We start from the raw sequence: 23,142 nt of genomic DNA, 5'->3' as shown, positions 1-23,142 counted from the left end.
GTCTTTCCCTTCCTCAAGATTTTGACAGTGCTTCCAAACTTCCAACAGAGGACCGTAGCTCCAATCCCTGACTGTTGGATGCTTCCATATGGACGTAGCTTTAGTGAGACTTCAGAAGAAGAAAAAGGATTCAAGATTGCCTTCTGCATTCAAAAACGGGTTGATTCTGTGTCAGTAAGGGAAACCGAGTTGCTCCCGTTATTAGATGATGGTGGAAATTAATTTTCTTAGTTTTAAAAAAAGAGAGACCAAGAACTCTTTATACTCTCCCGCTTTGTTCGCTTCACGCATCACTCATAAGCTGTCGATTGAATTCCAGCCATCGTAATTTCAAGGGAAGACGAATGCCTGAGCTATGCCAGGCGCATTTCTAAAGGGTACCAGACAAAGCCAACATTTTTCTCACACCAAGAAAATTTCTTGCTTGACTGTGATGTGACAGGTGGCGAGCTGCCACAGCCTGGAAGAAAACGATTGCAACCAGCCCTAATTCTGTCGTTCTCATGCCTTTTAAACATAATAGTAGCTGCCTGGGTTTGGGGGAAAACCTCTTGATGTGAAACAAGGTTAAATTTCTAAAACGTTTGCAAATTTTCCAGAAACATTTACTGAGCATGCTGTCTGCCATAGATAGATAGATAGATAGATAGATAGATAGATAGATATCTCCAGGGGCAGTGAGGTTGCATTTTAAAACCAGATGCTTAAAAACTCATTGGATGTAATTAAGCAACAGAACCTGATACACTCTGCAAGATTTATGAGATCTCAGTAGCTTGAAGTAAATCTGCTTTGGCGTGGTTGTGATGGTCCTCTTGTCTGCTGACTGACTGCCATTGCTTTTAACCGGCACTATTGCAGTCAAGTTGGGTTCTCATTCTTAACGATTTGTGTGGAGCTATATATAGATTGGAGGAGGAAAATATGTGCATTTTTTGTTGCAGAGGAAAATAAATTGCCTACCATTGCTTTGAAACCGCCTCGGTGAAAAATAAAATCCTTGCTTACCTCGAATGCATTTCATATTAAGACATCTGCTTTTTTCGAAAAGTGCAGACATAGCAAAAGCTGGGAGAGCACAGTTGGTATTTTAATGCTTAATGTATATTTCACCCATAAGAGGCTCGCATTTAAAATTCATTCTTTGCTGGATGAAGGTTACATGAAGCATGGCTCTTCCCACTGTGGTGGAAGGGAGCCCACTCATTAGCTGCTCTACAAACTGGCGTTTGCTCTATTTTGGGGAGGTGTAATGCTGACATGGGGTAGATTTGGGCGTTCCTACCATAAGGCGGGTGGTGCTGTGGTCTAAACCACAGAGCCTAGGGCTTGCCAATCAGAAGGTCGGTGGTTCGAATCCCTGCAACGGGGTGAGCTCCCGTTGCTCGGTCCCAGCTCCTGCCAACCTAGCAGTTTGAAAGCACATCAAAGTGCAAGTAGATAAATAGGTACCACTCCAGCGGGAAGGTAAACGGCGTTTCCGTGCCCTGCTCTGGTTCCCCAGAAGTGGCTTAGTCATGCTGGCCACATGACCCGGAAGCTGTCTGCGGACAAACGCCGACTCCCTTGGCCAGTAAAGCGAAATGAGCCCCGCAACCCCAGAGTCATCTGTGACTGCACTTAATGGTCAGGGGTCCTTTTACCTTTACCCAGAACTCAGAACGGTGACATTCCGTTCACAGGGATAGCTTCTGCAGCAGTCCCCTGACCATGAATGTAAGATGTTGTCAGGGACTGGCCGGACAATGAGGAGTGGTGGGAGCTGCAGCTGGAGAACCCCCTAGGGGAACCTCAGAGGAGGAAGGCTCAGAGCCAGAGGAGTGGTGGTGGGACATGGAAGACAGGTCAGAGGCTGGAGTGGGGGGCAGAATGGTTGGATGGTGAACAAGCAACAGGCTTGAGTGAGAGAGAGGAAGGAGAGGCAGAAAGCACTGCAGACGTAGGACAAGACAGCGGAGAAAAAGGTGTGGGGTTGACACTGGAACAGATTCACGGGAGCCTGCCAGTCGTACTGTATTCAGCTCCTTGTCTCCAAGGGCTTAGAGACTTCTGCATGTAGCAGAACAAAAAATGCAAGGGGTCCCATCCCCTGACGGAGTTTAAGACTGCCAGGAAAAGAGCTGGATGGGGAAGAGACTTAGGGGGAAGTGGGAGGCCCAGATCATCAGTTCTGGCAACTGCTTTACCTGGGGACAGTCTCACTGTAGGTTTCTCTTGTTTGTATTATGTTTCCTTGGAAAAAAAGAATCAACTTTACCGTTCGTCTCAGAGTCTCTCTGCTGATTTGCAGCTGAAGCAGCTGACACATGAGTATTGAGGCCCTAAGTGTCTGCAGTTTATGTCCAGGAGTGGAGACTTCTCCACACAGAGCATGGTTAAAGGGTGGGATTTGGTCCTACAAGAGGTGGTGAGGCCACCAACTTGGATGTTTTCAAAAGAGTGCTAGACAAATTCATGGAGGATAAGGCTATGTTCTGCCTCACCTGTGGAAGACAATATTCCTCTGAATGCTAGCTGCTAGGACTTGTAAGTGCGGACAGTGCTGCTATACTCGGGACTTGCTTGCAGGTTCCCCAAAGGCATCTGGCTGGTAAATGCAAGAACTGGAAGCTAGACTAGATGGGCCAACACACAATACAATGTAGAACTGAATTTAGCTATCTCTCACAGGTTATATGTGCTAATAGTAACCTCTTAATGCTAATCTCAATCCACCTTGTTTGGCGAATTTGTCCATATAAGCTATACTTGAAATATTGGTTGCAATTATTCAGTTTAATGTAGCAGAATTCTGTATACTTCGGAAAAGGCATCTGCTTACTTTTGAATGCATTTTTCTTTTAAAGGGGGATCAAGGTGGTCACAGAACTTTACAGAAAAAATGGACATCCTATCTCAAGGCCAGGTTGCTTTGCTCTGTACCAGAGAAAAATTTGTTTTTCAACGTTGTCAATGATGTCTTCATCCTGAAGACTCCAAGTTCGAAGGAGCCAGTGATCTACGGGGTTTTCTCCCCACAATTGTAAGTAACGCTTGAACATATGGAAGTTTTTGTTTCTGAGGAAGCGTGAAACAAGTTGCTGATTTTGGTTTCCTTGGGGTGTGTTTTAAGGAACAACGTCGGGCTATCAGCTGTTTGTGCCTACAACATCTCGACAGTGGAGGATGTTTTTGCCAAAGGGAAGTACATGCAGATCGCGACCGTTGAGCAGTCCCACACAAAATGGTTGCGATACAACGGAGAGATTCCTAAACCCCGGCCTGGAGCGGTAAGTCTGAATAAACTGAGGGCTGGTTACGATCCTGTTCATAATAAGCAAATGTTCATGTGCCACATGCACTCATTCAGGGCCTCTGGGCCCCCCAAGCTGTGCTAATCCCTGGAGAGGGACCAGCACAGCAGGTGTGTGATGCCTACACAACCCAATGCCGGTTATGGTTTCTCCTCTTACTGTTTGCCACAGGAAGCTCCTTGCAAACTCACCCATAGAGAATATGGGTTGGCTAGTTTAGTCGGTTGCTATTTTAGATTTGCAGCATCCTCTATCCCCTAGCGGCAGGTGTTGGGATGCTTGCCAGCGGCCTCGTTCACATGTTCCTGTGCGGTGTGGATGCTTCCAGGACCTCAACTTGCATGGCATGAGTCCCACAAAGCTATCAGTGTAAATGATAGCCCGTATGTTTTGAACCAATCCTATTCACGCAAGGCAAATTGTTCCTTGGGGTGGGAGTCCCAGGCATGGTTAGGAGTGACCTGGACCATGTGAGGAGGTCTTCACACTTAACAGTTGGCTGCAAGCTACTTACGCAATTCAGAATCCGGTAAGAAAATGTGCTGAATAGTAAAATCTGAATGTGGTCTACAGTGGTACCTTGGTTCTTGAACTTAATCCATTCTGGGAGTCCTGTAGACTCCTGAAACCATTTGTAAACCAAGGCGTGGCTTCCGATTGGCTGCATGAGACGTTTAGTCGCATCAGACGTTTGGCTTCTGAAAAAGGTTCACAAACCAGAACACACTTCCAGGTTTGCAGTGTTCAGGAGCCGATCTGTTCGGGAGCCAAGCCATTTGAGTACCAAGGTACCACTGTACACAAAACCACTGTACACAAAACAACTGCACTATGCAAAAAGACCAAAATACATGTAATTTACCTATAAAGATATTTGCATCCCATCATCAAGATATATTTTAGCCACTGAGAACAGAGATGTTCTTCCACTTCAAGATAAAGTGAAAGCTTGCACAAAACAGTACTTGCACGGTTTAGGACAATTTTATCCACTTCTGGGAACCTCCTTGTTATGTTTTTGCCATACATGGCTGTTGTTTCATACAATCAGATAATGTTTGAGACAAGTAACAGAGGCTTCCATGGAAGGAGACTGCACAAACTTCGCAGACGTTTTGCTTATTTCTTGATTGTCAATGGAATGAGCACACCTCTGCTTAAAAGAAAGATATGAATCTGGCTTATCCCACGGTGAATAAATACATATTTTAAAAGGTAGCAGCTGTAATGTTTTTCTTTTAAACAATGCTTTAACTGTTTTAGAACTGCTTCCCTGTCTTGCTTATTCTATTGCTCTTCCTTTTTAAAGCTCTCATTAATCATGTGACATACATTCTTCTTGGGACAGTGTATAAACAAGGAGGCTAGAGCAGACAATATCACGACTACGCTCAACTTACCCGACAAAACCCTGCAGTTTGTCAAAGACCATCCTCTGATGGATGACTCTGTGACCCCAATTGGAGACCGGCCCCGACTAGTGAAGAGAGATGTGAAGTATACACAGATTGTGGTAGACCGAGTCCAGGCCCTGAATGGCACTTTGTATGATGTCATGTTCATCAGCACAGGTGAGTTTTCCGCACTCTGAGAACTGGACAACATTGCACTATGATAAAGTGGCTTTTCAGCTCATTGAGCCCCTCTTGTGAGCTACATATTTGTTGCAATTCAGAGCATCCTGGGTTCTAAGACTGGCAAAAATTGCCTGTGAGATTGGGGCTTAACCCAACTAGTTTGCTAACGCATATATTTGTAAATCAGAGTCCTGCATTTTAAACCTTTGAGGCTCTGAAATGGCCCAGGACTTTGATACGTTTATGACTTCCTCTTCCCATATGAACCTTCCTCTACACCCAGATCTCTGAGCTTCAGCAGTTTGGATACAAGAGAAAAGGCCTTTTCAGTCATGGCACCATTGTTGTGAAATTCCCTCAGAATTGCTCACTTTTTATGTGGTAAAGATTTTGGCGATGGCTGCTTAGTGTTGCTACCTTAGTTTTGTTTGTATGTGGTTTTGTTTAATTGTATAGTAATTGTTTCTGTGATCCCCCATTTTTTTAAAGCAATTGTTTAATTGCCAGTTGTTAGTTGGCTTAATTATTCTTTCCAAGGAAAGGTGGATTGTACTTTTAAAAATAAATAAATGGCTCTATCAGACCAGCATTGTAAGGAAATCATTTAACATTATGTTGATTTAAGAACAAGAATAATTTCCTCACCAGATTATGACACTTTGAGTAGTCCATAATGTTCCCAAGCCTTGGGTCCCCATATATTTATGGAACACAGCTCCTAGGTTTGCTAAGCTCTCTGGGTCTGAGGGAACTTGTACCTTAAATGTTGCTGGATTCCAAGGTTGGTCTAAAAAAGGTTGGTGCTTAACAAAAAAAAAAAAGTTCACAGCCAAAGTATAAGAATCCAGCTCATGTCCTGGTAGCAGACTGCTCAGAAGGGGTGAAATGACTGCAGTTTAGGAGAAGAAATGGAATTAAAGGATGAAATGAAACTTGGATAGAGAATGAAAATGCTCAAGGTTGGGCAGCTGTGTAGTGAAACACACAATGAAAGGCACAAGGGGAAGGAAGCAGGGGCCTTAGGGTGAAAACATCAGACTGTAGTCTGTGTGTGCTGGTTTTGTATTTTGATTTTTACATATACCAAAGTGTGGCCCTTTTGTTTCAGATCGAGGAGCCCTTCACAAAGCCATTGGCTACGAAAACGGAATGCATATCATTGAAGAAACACAGCTCTTCCCAAACTTTGAGCCCATTCAGACTCTGTTACTTTCTTCGAAAAAGGTAGGACTGAGTAAGAATTTGGGCTGGGGGCGAGAGAGAGATAGCAGAACAGCAAGAATACCCAACCCTGCCATTGGGGTGGAGTGGAGGGAAAGCAGCTGTTGAATTCAGTCATTTCTGCTGGGGGTTTTGTAGCCTGTCCTGGACTGTCCCAAAGGCACTGTTCCTGCGAGATGCTAAAGAAAGTTGTAACTTCCCCCCATGTGCTTTCTGCAGGGCAAGCAATATCTCTATGCCGGGTCCAACGCTGGAGTAGTCCAGTCTCCCGTTGCATTTTGTGACAAATACACCAGCTGTGTGGACTGTGTCCTGGCAAGAGATCCGTACTGTGCTTGGAATGCCCATGCCTCTCTCTGTGTCGATATCTTCAAAGAGAGGGAGACCGAAAGGTAAAAGTACTTAAATGTTTGCTAATTACAGTCATACCTCATGTTATGTCCGCTTCATGTTACGTTCTTTCGGGTTACGTCCCGCGGCGACCTAGAAGTACCAGAAAGGGTTACTTCTGGGTTTTGCTGCATGCACAAACGCACAAAATGACGTCATGCACAGACGCGGCGAATCGCAACCTGCGCAGATACGCCACTGCGGGTTGCGTTCTTTTCATGTTGCGAATGGGCCTCTGGAAGGATCCTGTTCGCAACCAAAGGTACCACTGTATCACCAATGTATTGCAAAGTAGAGGAAATTTATATATTTACGTGGGTCAACTAAGAAATGCAAAACTCCCCCCCCCCCCCCGTGTGTATTCTATAATTGCAAGAGCACACTGTCAGCAGAAATTGGTACAAAATGCAACACCTTAAGAAGAACCCTCTGCAGCTTTCCTTGTTCTTCTTGCAATCCTACGCATGTTTACTTGGGAATAAGATCCTTTGAACTCAGTGAAACTTGCATTGAAGTAAACATGCACAGGATTTTCACAAGTCATCTTTCTTGTTCTAAACAGGTACCGCAAGACACTTCTAGTGTGTGGGCAATCTTTAGTGAAATCTCAAAAATCTGTAGGGAGAAGGAGAAGTGATTTCCGAAAAAGTTCCTACTGAATCATGGAGTGCAGAGTTCTTTGCCACTTAGCATGATCAAGAGGGGCAGAGTAAATAATGCAAAATAGATTTGTTCAGAGTTCAGGCTTTTGGGGGCATAGGCTTTTACTTAAAAAGCAGCACAGAGAATGCACAGCCCAAACGCTGCAACTTTGAATTGCCTTTCAAAATCAACATAATAATTAATGTATACCAACAGAATCTAACATTTTTTTACTTTACGTATGAAAAACACATGGTCCCATGAAGGGCTCTTTGCTGAAGCTAAGCAGGCCTAGAATATAAATGTAAGAAATGCAGCAGGCCTGGAAGAGACTGGTGGACTATAAGTGTAAGAAAACAAGTTCACAAACATAGGCTCTGAAAGAACAAATTGCCCAAGTCAGAACACCCCTGGCTAGATGCATATCCAGCTGTTCATCTTCCAGCCATGCAAACCTGCCTTACTGTTCTTAAAACAACAACCAGAAGCTCCATAGTTACAGATATTTTGTCATTGCAGAGCATACCGGTATTGCAATTGATAACTATCTTCATAATCATTGTTTACCGCATCTTCGTATTGCTTTTATATATTTATTTCATAGTTTTAAAGCTGTACTTGGTAAAAACACTCCAGGTGGCATACATAAAGCCAAAACAAAGATAATGACAGCTTCTCCCAGATAGGAGTGCCCATTTTGTCTGGCCCCAGGGGAAACGGTGGGAAGAGGCTGATGATTCACATTGTCTATAGGGGCACCCTACTCTCTAGCCTGGCAGCTGAGTGTGGGTTTACTGGGAGCGTGGACCAGCATGGCGGCCATTTTGCTCCAGTCTGCAGCCAAGTTTTAAAAGGGACGCCCTTAGCTGTTAAGAGCAATGACTTCACTTTTTCAAAGCCTGGGAAAACGAAAAAGGTATTTGGCACCCAAAGGACATTGAAGTAGGCGCTAGGTGAGCCTCTCTGAGGAGCATAGCCCACTGCTGGAAGGCCTGTTCCTCACCACCACCGCCTGTATTTTATTTATTATTATTTTTTATTGAATTTACCATATTTTTTGCTCCGTAGGATGCACCTAGTTTTTAGAGGAGGAAAACAAGAAAGAAAAAATTCCGAATCAAATGTTGTACTAAACTATTTAATAAACTACCGGTATATCAGAATAATATTTCAACCATGTAAAGTGAACAGCAGTCAAAAGTGGCATTAAGAACCATCATCAACGTCAAAGAGAGACTTGATCCCCTAGTCTCTCTTTGACGGGAGGAATGAGGGAGAAATCTGATTCAATTCCCATTTAAAGTCAAACCTACCTAATTCGCACCTTCGTACACAAAACAAGGACAAAACCACAGCTGCCCTTCAAATTTCACATTTCTGCAAAGGAAGGCACTACTGTACCAGCAAGACCAGTGGCAGAGGGAGGGTCTTGCGTGGCAGCACATCGCCTGTGGGTACGTGGGACATCACCCACGTGAGCATCATCCCAAGGGGGTGGGTACGTGCGTGCTTGCGCCCATCCCAATGGGGCGGCCGAGCGCTGGGGCGGAGGGATTACATGGCTCCTGCTGTGCTTGCTTTAAGTGGCTCCTGTCCCGCTTTGCTGCTTTAAAGCAAGCCACGGAGGAGGGAAGAGCTCCCGTCCTCCCCTCCTCCGTGTAGCATTCGCTTCATAAGACACAGACATTTCCCCTTACCTTTTAGGAGGAAAAAAGTGTGTCTTATGGAGTGAAAAATACGGTATATACCACCCGGAGGTCTCAAACAGAACAAAAGTATCTCTGTTTGAGAAGGAATTTGGGGAAGCACCCCAACTGATGATCTCAGGGCCCAGTTCTACTGTTCATAATGTTATTCCAGGGCTCCCTACAAATCCCCTTGAGAGAACCTCCTTAAACATCCTCAGGAAGCTGGGCACGACTATCAGGCCACTACAGGAGCTGCCTACCAATAGCACCCTAGGCTGACAGCTGCAGTACACAGTATTAGCAAGTCAGATCATCACCTACTTTCCACCACTCCTTCTCTCTAGCTCACCAATTAGGTGAGATGGGTCAGTTTCCTATTACAGCAGGCAGCCTGTCAGCAGCACTACATTATCCCTCCAGTCAGTCAGTGGACTGGAAGTGGTCGCTGAGACCATGTAACACTGACCTTGAAAGACCTTCATTGGCTCCCAGTACGTTTCCGAGCACAGTTCGGAAGTGTTGGTGCTGACCTTGAAAGCCCTAAACAGCCTCAACCCAGTATATCTGAAGGAGCTTCTCCACCCCATTGTCCAGCCTGGACACTGAGGTCCAGCTCCGAGGGCCTTCTAGCGGTTCCCTCACTGAAAGAAGTGAGGTTACAGGGAACCAGGCAGAGGGCCTTCTCGTGGGTACGCCCTCCCTGTGGAACACTCTCCCATCAGATGTCAGGGAAATAGACAACTATCTGACCTTTACAAGACCTCTGAAGGCAGCCCTGTCTAGGGAAGTTTTTAAAGTTTGATGTTTTATTGTGTTTTTAGTATTCTGTTGAGAGCCACCCAGAGTGGCTGGGAAAACCCAGCCAGATGGGCAGGGTATAAATATATTACTACTACTACTATGAAAGGGACGCAGGTGGCGCTGTGGGTTAAAGCCTCAGCGCCTAGGACTTGCCGATCGAAAGGTCGGCGGTTCGAATCCCTGCGGCGGGGTGCGCTCCCACTGCTCGGTCCCAGCGCCTGCCAACCTAGCAGTTCGAAAGCACCTCCGGGTGCAAGTAGATAAATAGGGACCGCTTACCAGCGGGAAGGTAAACGGCGTTTCCGTGTGCGGCTCTGGCTCGCCAGATGCAGCTTTGTCACGCTGGCCACGTGACCCGGAAGTGTCTCCGGACAGCGCTGGCCCCTGGCCTCTTGAGTGAGATGGGCGCACAACCCCAGAGTCTGGCAAGACTGGCCCGTACGGGCAGGGGTACCTTTACCTTTACCTTTTACTACTACTATGGGACTAGGCTAGTCCCCTAAATCAGAGTATTGAAGTATTAAAGCCTGGTGCCTCCTTCCCAAAGTCTAGAAATCTTCTGCGTGGTTTAGTAAAGGGAAGCACGATGCTCACACACGTGGTATCGGGATGTCAAGACATATCACACGTGGTTCTAACTTCCCCTATGAAACATTTCACCGCCAAATCCACAGCAGCTGTTAGCCTGAAAAAAATTGTGGGCTATTCTTTATCTAGATCTTTCTTTCGCCTCCATGGGCACAAGTAAAACCAGATATCCTAAGCACACACACTATAGGAGAAAGGTATTAGAAGACTGCAGATATTTTAAATGATTTTTCCCATTTAAAGGTCTGTAAAGAAAGCTACCTGGCTTCAGCACAAATTTGGAGTCAACAGACTGCCATGTCTGAGAAGTGTTTTTCCAAAAGGGTTCCTGAGCAGCGACTTTCCCAAACTGTGTTTCAAACTGTTGCAAACACATACAACTTGTTTATTTAAATAAAGGGTCTGTTTGTCACTTTGTGGAATGCTGCCCTTCAGCAAAAAGGTGATCTGACGGCTTCTGCGCTCCTTCCTCTCCCCCTCTCCTGCGTCACTTGTTTGGATATTATCAAATCCTGTCAGTGCCGCCTTTCCAGGCATTTGGAGGGAGGCAGATAACAGATTTGCAGGTGGGAAGAGATTTGCACACAGAGGGTAGGGAGGGTAGACTATGGTGAATGTATTGACTCTCTGACTGTCTGTTTACTTTTGTAGGGACTGGATTCAGAATATTAGTGGCGATGCTTCTTCGTGTACCGCTGGTAAGCTTTTCTTTCTTTCCAAAAGAGGTGGGGAAATAATAAGTGTAATAAACATTTGGGCTGAGCTCCTTCACAGAATTGCTTGGTGCGATACCTAACGCTTCTATTTAATGTGTAGTTTTTTGTTACAATAAAAAAACCCACACCTTTTTATTTTTGGCTTGTTTTTGCCTTCCTTCCCCCCCCCCTAAAAAATAGGGCCAATTCGCTGTCTATGGCCACCTCACATGTGCCACAGCTGTTCCCTAGCTGTAACCTTTCCTCCATGCCCCAATTAGGCTTCAAAAAAGTCTTCTGTTGGCTGAAGGAGGCTTCTCTCAGAGGAACGGTGGGGCAGGGGGCCAGAAGAGAAGGTCTCTGAGGGCACACGTTGTTGACCCCTCTGTTAGCTGTTATTGTAATTACTTGAGGAAATTGCCTTTTATACCCTTGAATTGTCATGAGGTTTATGAAATCAATACAGTGGTACCTTGGTTTTCGAACGTCTCGGTTGATGAACATTTCGGTTTTCGAACAACGTAAACCCAGAAGTAAATGCTTCAGTTTTCAAACACGCCTCGGAAGTCGAACATACCACACTGCTTCTGTATTGAGTTTTCGGTTTTCGAACGTTTCAGAACTCGAATGGTCTTCCGGAACGGATTACATTCGAAAACCGAGGTACCACCATTTTAATGTCCAATGTAATGCTTCTGACTGAAAATACTTTTGGGTGTGCCTTCCAATAGGACAAGTTTTGCATGCCCAGAGATGATGCCTCAAACCCTTGAATATCATCATCATCAACAACATATTGATATGCCACCTTTCTCCCAAGTTGGGATTCAAGGTGGCTTACATTTAAAAACATTATAGAATAGAAACATTAATTTAAACACATCAGGGCACAGCTAGAACCAGCAGTTAAAACAGTTTGTGCTGACAGCACGCCGCTGATCAGTATCACTTGCTCCTTGCTTTCCAAAGGCCTGTCTGAACAGGACAGAAAGAAAACTGGCAGAAAGAGGCAGTCCAGGCTCTCTTGAGACACAGAAAAGGCTATCTCTTGTGTTACCACTAGGTGTGATGCTGATGGGACCGAGAGAAGGCCCAAGGGTCTTAGCACCCAGGCAGGTTCACACAGGGAGACACGATCTTTCAGGTGGCCTTGGCCCAAGCCACATATGGCTTTGTGGATCATAAGCAGCAATTTGAATTGTGCCTGGAAATCTACCAGTATCCGGTTGTTTTAAACGAGGGAGTAACTGTGTTCCCTGTAACCAACCTCAGTCAGCAGTTTGGCTGCAACACGCGGGATTTCTTGCCATAAGAGCACATTTTCTGCAAAGAGTTGCTGTTGCTATTGCTGCTATATTAATGAAAAAAATATGGTGTGAATACATTGAATAGAGATTCTGGTCTTTTTTATTTATTTATTGGGCTTTTAGTCAGTTTTTTAACGAAAGAGAAAGCTGAAAAGCAACTTAGAATACGAAAATTGAAACCAGTACAGAGTTAAAACAAATAAAAGCTAAAAGCAGTGATATACATAAAAAGGCATTGACGTCTACTAAAAGAGACCACACTATCTAAAGACCAAAAGCCTGATTGTAAAGGTTTTTTGCCTGGTGCCTAAAAGTAGCCAGTGATAGTGTCAGGCATGCTTCCCTGCGGAGAACATTCCATAGGTGGGGAGCCATCACCAAAAAGGCCTGGTGTAGTAGAACTCCCAAGTATTTTCTTTGCAATGGGCACATGATCCAAAGCTTCATAGACTCAGAGCTTCTTATGGTCAAATACTTTCGGGCTTTGTCCACCACGTGTGAGTTACTGAAAGCCTATTTATTGCACACATAGAATGCTGCCAGACTCGGAAGATACTATGGTCTCAGAAAGCCATAGTTTGGCTTACTGTGTTGTGTGAACCAGGTGGTTGTGTTTTCTTGCAAAAGAATTTAAACGCAAAGCAGTACAGTGGTGCCCCGCAAGACGAATGCCTCGCAAGACGGAAAACCCGCTAGACGAAAGGGTTTTCCGTTTTGGAGGTGTTTCGCAAAACGAATTTCCTATGGGCTTGCTTCGCAAGACGAAAATATATTGCAAGTTCCTGCAGGGTTTTTTTCCTTTCCCCCCCCCTTTTTCCCAAGCCGCTAAGCCGCTTATCAGCTGATCCGCTAAGCCCGCTAAGCCGCTAATAGCGCTAAGCCGCTAATGGGCTTGCTTTGCAAGACGAAAAATCCGCAAGACGAAGAGACTCGCGGAACGGATTCTTTTCGTCTTGCGAGGCACCACTGTATTTCAGATAAAAGGTAGTTGCACTTAAATATTTCAGCAATGTTTATGACTCTTCGGATCATTCATTTTTTTGAGGTTTTGCACTTTCTGGGTTGGTTTGGGTTTTTCCCCCTGGCAATTTCACGTGTGCTCATTTTATTGGGATGAGCCTGTGTACGCAGTCTTTGTTCCTGTGATGACAGAACATCATCTTTTAACACTTAAGGCTTAAAGCAGCATTCATGTGTTACTCCCCTCATCCCCGTACACAAATCATACGCTGATTGCACAGATTTCTCCATCTTTGGAATACAGCAGTTTAGCAAGCAGTTCCAGAGATACTTAGGAATGCCACCACTTTATCCTAGACAAATACACATCTATTGTAAGTTGTACCCTGTGTTGAGTATATAAGTGTTGTTGTTTCAGGCTAGCGTGACACTTGTTGTGAGCTGGTAGTTTTCCCCCCAGTATATACCTGCATGGCTGAATAGGCCTGCTCCCCACACCGAAAAGAAAACTCATTTCTGTTCTCGTTTGCATTTATTTTGCTGTTCCAGATAAAGTAAGAGAGCATTATCTGCAGCACACTTTCAAGCATGGCAGCACTGCAGAGCTAAAATGCTCTCAGAAGTCCAACCTGGCCCAGGTGGTTTGGAAATTCAAGGACGATGTGCTCAAGGTGGAAAGTCCAAAGTACCGGCTGCTGGAGAAGGCGCTGCTGATCTTCAATTTGTCGGAGGGCGACAGCGGCGTCTATCAGTGCCTGTCGGAAGAAAAAGTGAAGAACCAGAAGTTCTCGCAAGTGTTGGCGAAACATGTTTTGGAACTGAGGAAAGTCCAGCACACTACGCTGAGCCCCACCCAGCCAACCACACCGACGGAACACAACGCGGAAGCAGCCAAAATGCCGACTGTCGCGATCCAAGACCCGGCCGCTCACACGTCCACCTCCCCGGTGGTTCCAGTCACAACGTCCAGGATAGTGACGAATCCCATTGCCCCCACCCTCATGAGCACTGCACCTGACGTCGAGCTCTTGAACTCGCCTCCCGAGGTCTCTGCAAAGACCATGTTTCTGAGGTCCAACGATAACTCCCTCTTGATGTTCCTCTTCCTCTTCTTTTTCGTGCTCTTCCTGTGCCTGTTTGCCTACAACTGTTACAAAGGGTTTCTGCCGGACCAGTGCCTGAAGTTTCGATCCGCTATGTTGCTGGGGAAGAAGAAGCCCAAGGCCGATTTCTCTGACTGTGAGCAAAGCGTGAAGGAGACCCTGGTGGAGCCAGGGAGTCTCCTGACCCAAAGCGGGGAGCACCCGAAACCGGCACATGACACGGGATACGAGACTGAAGCCGACTATGGAAACGGCCATGTTCAACACGATGAGGACCATTCGCAGTCTTACAAGGAAGTCAAGGACAAACCTTTTGATGTCAAGTGCGAACTGAAATTTGCTGACTCGGATGCTGAGGGGGATTAAAGGAGAAAAACCCCACCTTCCCTAATGAAAGTACTGTCATTCTGAATCGTTTGTTTCCGAAGACAAAACATTTTAGATGTGATAACTGGGCCAGAAAGGGCTACATGTTCTAAGCATTTTTTAAGTGACACATTGTCATTTCACACCTGGATAGAGCAGAGAGAGATCTCGCATTTTCTGAAAACGGTTCTGTTACACACTTATTTCTTATGTGTTTCTTTTTTATTTTAAATGGCCAGTTACGGTTTCACACGGTGAGCTTCTAAGCTGCCCTTCCCCTGCTCCCCAGCCAAGGAAAATTTAACACTTGCACATACTGACTATTTTGATTAATCCCTCTTTTTCATAGAAGGTAAAATTAACTCTTGTTGCAGAGCCATACCAAAAAGGATTTCAGTAGCTCCTGCCTGCACGTATTTAACTGCCATTAAAAATCTAATTTCAGTTTAATTCCAAATTGGAAATGATGTTTAGTTTATCAGATTGGTAAATAATAGCCTTTTTGTCCAGATTGGGACATTTCTTTGCATCTAGTGATTTTAATGCATTTGTCTGGTAGTTTTAGCTGGTGAAAGAAATGTTGGATCTTTCCAAAACTGTTTGTGTACCTTTTTAGAATATGATGTATTCTAGAGTTGCATAAGGTTCTCAGGGATAAGCTTTGGTTAAATGTCCCCCCCCCTTTTTTTTTCAGAGGCGTTGATATGGTAATCATTTTGAGAGCTTAATGTTCATTTTTGGGTCGTGGGGAGTTTGGCTTTAGAAAAAAGATATTAAAAAGATGTAGTTGGACACTGCCACATTAACTGATTTTATGGAATTGTTTTAAGGTTTTAAAAAGTGGATTATTGTGGACAAACAGTAGTCACTGAACCGCAGCAGTGTGAGAGGCTTCTGTTTCAGAGATACAATGTGGACCTTGGCAAACATGCGATGGACCTCTCAAAAGAGACTGTTGAGGACGTCATGCATTTTGTAATTTTCCCCCGCAGTTGGGGAAGCAATAGGGCTCCAGCCTCTCTCACTCCCATAATCAACTTTGCCAAATATTTTCACTGTTTCTTCACAACTTCCACCAATGTTTTCCAAAAAGGCCACTGGAGAAAAGAAACCAGAGAAGAACAGAAAACTGCCCAAAGGGTCGACCACTTTATCTCTCCTGGGACTCAACAACGGCACTATTTGTCTGTAAAACTCCTTTGTGCTGTACAGTTTTTAAAAAATCCTTGTCTCTCGCTGTCTTTTGTGTCTCATGTAAATATGGTTAGAAATAGAGACGACTGAGTAGGCAACATGTCCCAAAGTCCTTTTCTTTTCTTTGTTCCTGTTGAACTATTTCCTCAGAACACACCTTAGATGGTCTTAGTGTAAACTGTTCTAGATTTTGTATGGTTCATTTTTGCTTTTATTTTTCTATTTTTGATTCTGTATATATGAAAAAAATAAGGAAATAAATATTGAAGTTCATTGTATTTCATCCTTGTCCTTGAGCAATAACAACTTGTCTTTTAAAAAACCAGAAGCCTTAGAGGGTTTTCTCGCTGTAAGATTTGAACAGGTGTGATTTCCTGTATTTCAAAACAGAAATAAGAAGGAACTTTCTTTTGATTAAATGTTTGCTGCTCATTTCTCCCTCCTTTGCAAACTGTTTCTTTGGCATGTTCTTAGAACTTTTTTCCTTAGTGCCCTTTTCTTCTTCTTTTTCCTGTTCTGTCCTCCTCTGCCACAGCTTCATCTCCCATAACTTTCCCTCCTACTGGTTCCTCCTCTTTGTCCTGTATGGAAAGTGACTCGCGTCCTCCATCCATCAGTCCCCAGCCCGATGTTTGGTCTAGCGCAGATTTTGCCACAGTCACCTTGATGCCACCGTTCCTAAGTGACCAGATCCGGCGCGTGGGTGCCCAGACCACCTTCTTCCTCTTCTGCCAAGCTACGGGTAAGTCGGAGGATGCTGTTACCCATCCCTGAAGGTTGCATTCACCAAATTGCATTTGCTTTAACTTCTTTTGTGCACGAGTCCAAGAAGTCGAATGGCAAGAGAGGTCAGGGCGCCAAAAAGGTTTGTGTTGAGGATGGGAAACTGCGATCCTTCCTCCCATTTGTTTGGTGGCAAAAAATGGGGGCGTAGGGTCTCCCCAGGCAGCAGAAATCAGTGATGTCAGCTTGGAAGGGCCTTACAAACCCTGCAAGTTGTGCACACAGGCTTTAAAAGCATCCCTTCTAAAAACTTCTCTTGCATCAGTCATTAGAATCAGTCCCCAATGTCTTTTCCTTTGTACGTGGCTACAGGAAATAGGAGCATTACCGCAACTTTAATGACATTTCAGAAACATTTTCCAGATCAAAAAATATTGCCAAACTTTGGTTTATTTGTGCTGTATATTTGAGAGCGTCTTTTTCAGGAATTTTGTATTTACAAGTACAGTCTGACCTCTACTTACGTATCCCTCTGGATACGGAATCTTCGGGTTACGGACATGGCAAACCCGGAAGTGTATACATCCAGGTTTTGCCGTGTGTGTATGTGCAGAAGCATGCCTCTATTTACATAATTTTCGGGGTGCGAACTGACCCCTGGAACGAATTAAGTTCATATCTGGAGGGTCCACTGTACTCACAATTTTAATAAACTGGCTTATGTCAAATATCATCTGCTGGAGTTAACCATATTAAGGCTAAAGCACTGGTTTTCCATCTAGAAATCAATGCTGTGTTGATGTATGTCTCCCGATCTGTGTTTAAAAAAATCATGGGTTGGTGGGATGTGATCTTTAGTTTTGGTTCTTTAAATAATCCAGCTCTTTATTTACAGTTCTTCAGATCTACACTTTTCAGGATAGGCATGCAATTTCCAAGTAAACCATCTCACCATTCTTTCACCACCAACTCCAGCCATCCCTAGCTAGCAAGACCTGTGATCAGGAATGATGAGAATTGTAGTCTGAAAACTGCTAGAGATCCAAGTTTGGGAAACACTGGTTTAGGTGATTTTCCTTTGTTTGCTTGGAATACAAATCAGAATTTTGGAACATGGCAATCCAAACAAAGCTATAAAACCGAATTCTTTAAATGTACAATTCCATTGCTGAGCAACATGACCTCTTGTCCCTTCAAACTCCAATCTAGTTAAATGAATTTTTCTGTCATTTCTATATGCATCTTGTTTGTGACCTTGGAATCTGTGTTGAAGATTTATCCCATAATTCGGCTTGCTCTTAATATACCAAGCTGATGAAATAAATAAAATGTTGCATCCCTGTAGCTGTTGTGTGTCTTCTAATTAGGCCAAAGGGCTTAGCACCATAATAAGTACATTGGTAAGAACTGCCCTTGGGCTGCTTAATGTGATTTATTATAGATCATCAGGTGCCGCCATGACTTAGTCCTGCTGGTTATCCAGCTGATCAGATTACAAACGCAATGCTGCTTCTTGCTTCCTCCCAGGTTCTATTTGCAGTTGTTTCCTCGCTCATGGTGATTCAATCATATTACCACTTCCTGCTACAATATAAGCATATGGACACTATTGATGAAGTTCTGCTTGATGCTGTCTATGTGTAATGGTGTGTGGAACTGGTATTGCAGAATAATAATAATAATAATAATAATAATAATAATAATAATAATAATAATAATAATAATTTATATCCCGCCCTCCCCAGCCGAAGCTGGGCTCAGGGCGGCTAACAACAATCAAAATAATCCAACAATTCTCAAAGCATTTCATTATAAAAATTAATTAAAATCAAATTAATGGCAACCATTAAACAAAATTCTGTGCAGATTGCCAGAGGAGGGGGGTCAGGCTGCGCCCTGACCAAAGGCCTGGTGGAACAGCTCTGTCTTGCAGGCCCTGCGGAAAGATGTCAAGTCCCGCAGGGCCCTAGTCTCTTGTGACAGAGCGTTCCACCATATTGGAGCCGCGGCCGAGAAGGCCCTGGCTCTAGTTGAGGCCAGCCTAACCTCTCTGTGGCCTGGGATCTTCAAGATGTTTTTATTTGCAGACCGTAAGTTCCTCTGTGGGACATACCAGGAGAGGCGGTCCCGTAGGTACAATGGTCCTAGGCTGTATAGGGCTTTAAAGGTTAAAACCAGCACCTTAAACCTGATCCTGTACTCCACAGGGAGCCAGTGCAGCTGGTATAGTACCGGATGAATGTGATCTCCCCATAAGGAGTCTCGCCGCGGCATTCTGCACCCGCTGGAGTTTCTGGGTCAGAATCGTTAGATATTTCCCCAAGTCAGGACTCTCCACAGCCTGGTTCACCTTTTCCTGGATTTTCCAGGGTCTCCTCTTCTTTGGCGATCCCTCATAGCCGAGTAAGATTGCCTTCCATAAACACGGTTTTAACAATGAGTCTGTAAGTGACTGTGGAGGCCAATTCTGGATCCACACGTCCTTCCACAGTGGGGACATTGGTTTCTGGGCGGGAGTTGATCACGGTGTGGATTTGCCAAGCGTGCCTTCCTCTTAGCACGTTTCTCCCTTGCATCCTGAGTTTGAGTGTTTTCAAAGCCCATGGCACTTTTGGAAAAGGCTGTTCTCCAACTGGAGCGCTCACAGGCAAGTGTTTCCTAATTGTTGGTGTTTATACTACATTTTTAAGGGTCTAGCAAACTCTTGATTGTGCAAGGGTTGAGACGTTGCACAAGGGAAGTTGAAATAATATACTCTACTAAAAATATTTTTTTAAAAACACCTGTAGATTCTATCACACCAAAGGAAGTAGGTTGTGTGAGTCTTATCTTGGGCAATGGGAATGTTGAATATTGTGTGGCTCACTCTTCTGCATCTGCACGGCAAGAAACATCTTATCTATGCTATTCTCCTTGTGATTCAGTTTGTAGGTACAGTATAGTGGTACCTCGGGTTAAATACTTAATTCATTCTGGAGGTCCGTTCGTAACCTGAAACTGTTCTTAACCTGAGGTACCACTTTAGCTAATGGGGCCTTCCGCTGCTGCCGCCGCGCGATTTGTGTTCTCATCCTGAAGCAAAGTTCTTAACCCGAGGCACTATTTCTGGGTTAGCGGAGTCTGTAACCTGAAGCGTCTGTAACCTGAAGTGTATGTAACCCAAGGTACCACTGTACTGAAATTGGCCCATTGACGTCAAATATCAGATGTGCTTTTGTACTATGTTTAGTTTGGTACAACTTTGCTTGGTTGGTACTTCCCTTCTTCCCTCTTCTGATAATAAAAGTCTTTCTCCTCCCCTCCCATGTCTTCCCAGAGATCTAGTTAATTATTTCTACAAGGTCTCGTTTAGAAGAAAAACCCTTGCTTCATCAGCTGGATTTCACAACTTTAAGAATTGCAAAATGTAGCTTAGGATACACATCCAGTCTTTTTCTGAAGCAGCACAATTTCGGAAGTATGCCAAGGACGTGTTAAGATACTACGGCAATTTCAGACGTTTCTGAGTGCTTTCTCCAGCTGCTGTGACTACAGAAGCCAGAGAAGAGGAGCAGGGCTTCTGTGGTGTATGCACAATGCAGGCATAAACACAAGCACAGGCTGACATCCTGCATTGCTGACGTGAATTGAGAAATGCAACATCTAAACCTGCTCTTAAATTCTGATTTCCTCCATAAACTTGTTCAGATTCTGTTCAAAACTACATTTTAAGTGAATTTGTTTAATGAAGGATTAGATAAATCTAAACGGGCACGTTTCTGCCACCAGCTGTTGCAGCTCTTAACATACAACAAGATGTCAGCAAGTCCAACTGTTCTTGAACCTTGGGGTCCAAGAGCATGATACACATTTTATTTATAAACCCATGCATAAAAACAACTAAGGTTTTTATTTTATTTTATTTGAAGTGTTTGCATCCTGCCTTTCTTTCCAAAATGATTTGCATTGAGAATTGACGTCAGCGTAAAAAAACAACAAGATGGGTAAAAGTGTAAGAAAGCAAAAATAAAATCAAAGTGTGTTGATTGGGAAGCATCTGTGACAGACACTCTTTTTTCCTCACTACGCCTTGTCTGCCAGCTAGTTGTCTGGGCGAGTGAGCAGACATTAGCAATGGCAAACTGAAGGGAGAAAGGCTGCATAGACTTGTCTGAGGGACCCCCAAAACCTGGTCCAGTGGACTGGCTAAAAAACTAATCTCTGAACCCAGATAGTAAAGAGTCCTTGGAAAACTAGATTCTAATAATAATTCATTTGACAGTAAAATCAGTCTCTGCCAAAAAGTGGAAGGTATGCAATTTAAGACTACTTTTTTAGGTTCTTGGGGGTAAGTCAGGATGAAGAGTTGGGACAGCAGACTTCTGAAAAAGAACTGGAGTAACTTCTGCATGAGGAAGTTCTGCCTCTTCAGCCATTGGATTTCTATGAGAGCATCAAGCATGTGTAAAGGTAAAGGGACCCCTGACCAATAGTTCCAGTCGTGGCCGACTCTGGGGTTGTGGCGCTCATCTCGCTTTATTGGCCGAGGGAGCCGGTGTACAGCTTCCGGGTCATGTGGCCAGCATGACTAAGCCGCTTTTGGCGAACTAGAGCAGCGCACGGAAACGCCGTTTACCTTCCCGCTGGAGTGGTACCTATTTATCTACTTGCACTTTGATGCTCTTTCAAACTGCTAGGTTGGCAGGAGCAGGGACCGAGCAACGGGAGCTCACCCCGTCACGGGGATTCGAACCACCGACCTTCTGATTGGCAAGTCCTAGGCTCTGTAGTTTAACCCACAGCGCCACCCGCGTCCCTCCAAGCATGTGTAGATGCAGGTAATTCAGTAGATACCATATCCACAGACTTCAAAGGAGCTTTTGATAAAGTCCCTCACTAGAGGCTCCAGAGTAAGCCTGGCAGACCTTGGACAAGACGTCAGACGCCTTTGTAAGTCAGTAATTGATCAAAAGAACTGGAAACACAAGGGAAGAGTTAAAGAGTCTTCACAGTGGAAGGAAATAAGCAGTGGCATCCTCTAAGGGTACAGCACGCCCTTAAATATCAGTTGCTAGGGAAGAAATGGAGGAAGCTTGTAGCCTCCATCTCTCCACACTTCCAGAAGCAGCAGCTGGCTGTGGGTGGACGTTTCATCTGATTTAGCGGAGTTCTTTGCTTCTCAAGTCTTGTGTTTTCTTATCCTGATATATCTGTGGAGTTTCACATTCCTGAACGAGGCTGTGGCAACTCTTCCCGGCTTGCTTGTGGTTTATAACATTCACAAAGCAGCTTATCGTCAAGAGAGATCTGATTCCTGCTTTACTTTTCAAAATAACAAGCAATTGAACAAAGTAGCTCACTGTGCAAAATCAGGTTACTTTTTCATTTTGTTTCTTTTAAGATAGGGTGTTACTCAGAAAACACAGTATCAGCTAGGATTCTCAGCCAAAATTCCAAAAAGGATAGCAAGAGGCAGAGATTAAAATGGAACTTCTGCATAGTCTGAAACTTGCTGATGTGGCCGTCTTCCTGCTTGCAGAAATGTAGCCATAAGCTTTTCTCATCCTGTGAAATGCACCTTAAAACAAAACTACTTTTCAGCAGGTACAAGTGACCTAGACTTCACACTAGTCACTTCTTGACTTTGCCTGGTTTTCAAGAAAGCTCTTCTGTACTGTTGTAATTATCAGTTTCAGCTCGTAAGGCCTAAATCCACTTCTCTGATCATTTTTTCTCTTGCTTCTTTGTGTGGAGTCGTCATTTCAGTCCCTGTCTAGGATTATGAATTCTGGATTCATTGAACTGGTGTAAGAATCTGATTTTGCAACTCTCGCTCTTAGGAATGTAAGATGGACAAAATAGTGGACTTGTGGCATTTCTTGTAAAAATCAAGGCTCTGGAGGTCTGGTGTGGGCCTTACATACCTCCAGTTCCATGTTATCTGGTTCTTTTTCTTTCTCTAAATATAGACTTCCTGGAGAGAAGGAACCTTCTGACATGGAATATAAATAACCATTTGGAAAAAAAGGTGACCAGGACTGGCCCAATCAAAATGCAGATTCAAGGGCATACCTAGGGGCTGGGTAAGTTGGCCCCTGCCAAGGGTGAAAAAATCTTAGAGTGGCCAGGAGCCCCTCCACAAGCTCCCCAGACCACTCTGCTGCTCTGGGAGGCTGGGCAAGGCACATAGTCTCCTCTGGGTGCCTTGGTGAAGGAATCCAGTCGCTGGTGTCGGCCATCACAGCAGCCCTGTGGGGCCCCCTCCCCAGTGGGCCAGTGGTACTATTAGAAGTGTGGGTGGAGGGAAGAGAGGGCAAGAGTAGCAGAAAGAGGAAAAAGGGAGGGAGGATGGAGGCAGAAGGGAAAGCAGCCAGCAGAGGGAGGGAGTTTAGCAGACAGACAGATGGACTGACGAATGGGATGGGGAGGAGGGGCAGAGCAGACCCAACCCCAGTGGCTGGAGAGGAAGTCACTGGTGGAGCACAAAAGGAAACATGGTCTCTGGTACATGGTCTCTCCCGGCTTTGGAGGTGCCAATACAGCTCTTTGCCAAGGGCACAAGGAAGCCTGGGTCCACAGAACGATACCGTTGTCTTTGGCCGTGGGCAGCAAGTT

The 23,142-nt window shown here is 44.6% G+C and overlaps 1 protein-coding gene across 8 annotated transcripts in view; it reads left to right on the top strand.

Moving 5' to 3' along the window:
- LOC310826732 (semaphorin-4D-like) overlaps positions 1–16,103 on the top strand; it is a 121,582-nt gene extending 105,479 nt beyond the window's left edge. For all 8 annotated transcript variants that reach the window (XM_083701965.1, XM_083701961.1, XM_083701966.1 and 5 more), the window contains 7 exons: positions 2,847–3,022; positions 3,113–3,269; positions 4,642–4,864; positions 5,979–6,094; positions 6,311–6,483; positions 10,852–10,898; positions 13,712–16,103. In XM_083701965.1, the coding sequence (XP_083558091.1) occupies positions 2,847–3,022; positions 3,113–3,269; positions 4,642–4,864; positions 5,979–6,094; positions 6,311–6,483; positions 10,852–10,898; positions 13,712–14,631 (1,812 nt within the window). In that variant the 3' untranslated portion in view covers positions 14,632–16,103. The remainder of the gene's footprint in view (positions 1–2,846; positions 3,023–3,112; positions 3,270–4,641; positions 4,865–5,978; positions 6,095–6,310; positions 6,484–10,851; positions 10,899–13,711) is intronic.
- Positions 16,104–23,142: the final 7,039 nt, after the last annotated feature.

This window comes from Podarcis gaigeae (genome assembly GCF_964106915.1).
Source record: "Podarcis gaigeae genome assembly, chromosome: 11".
Classification (NCBI taxonomy): domain Eukaryota; kingdom Metazoa; phylum Chordata; class Lepidosauria; order Squamata; family Lacertidae; genus Podarcis; species Podarcis gaigeae.
Note: the sequence above shows the minus strand (reverse complement) of the source record. Positions and strands in the feature narration are given on the sequence as shown.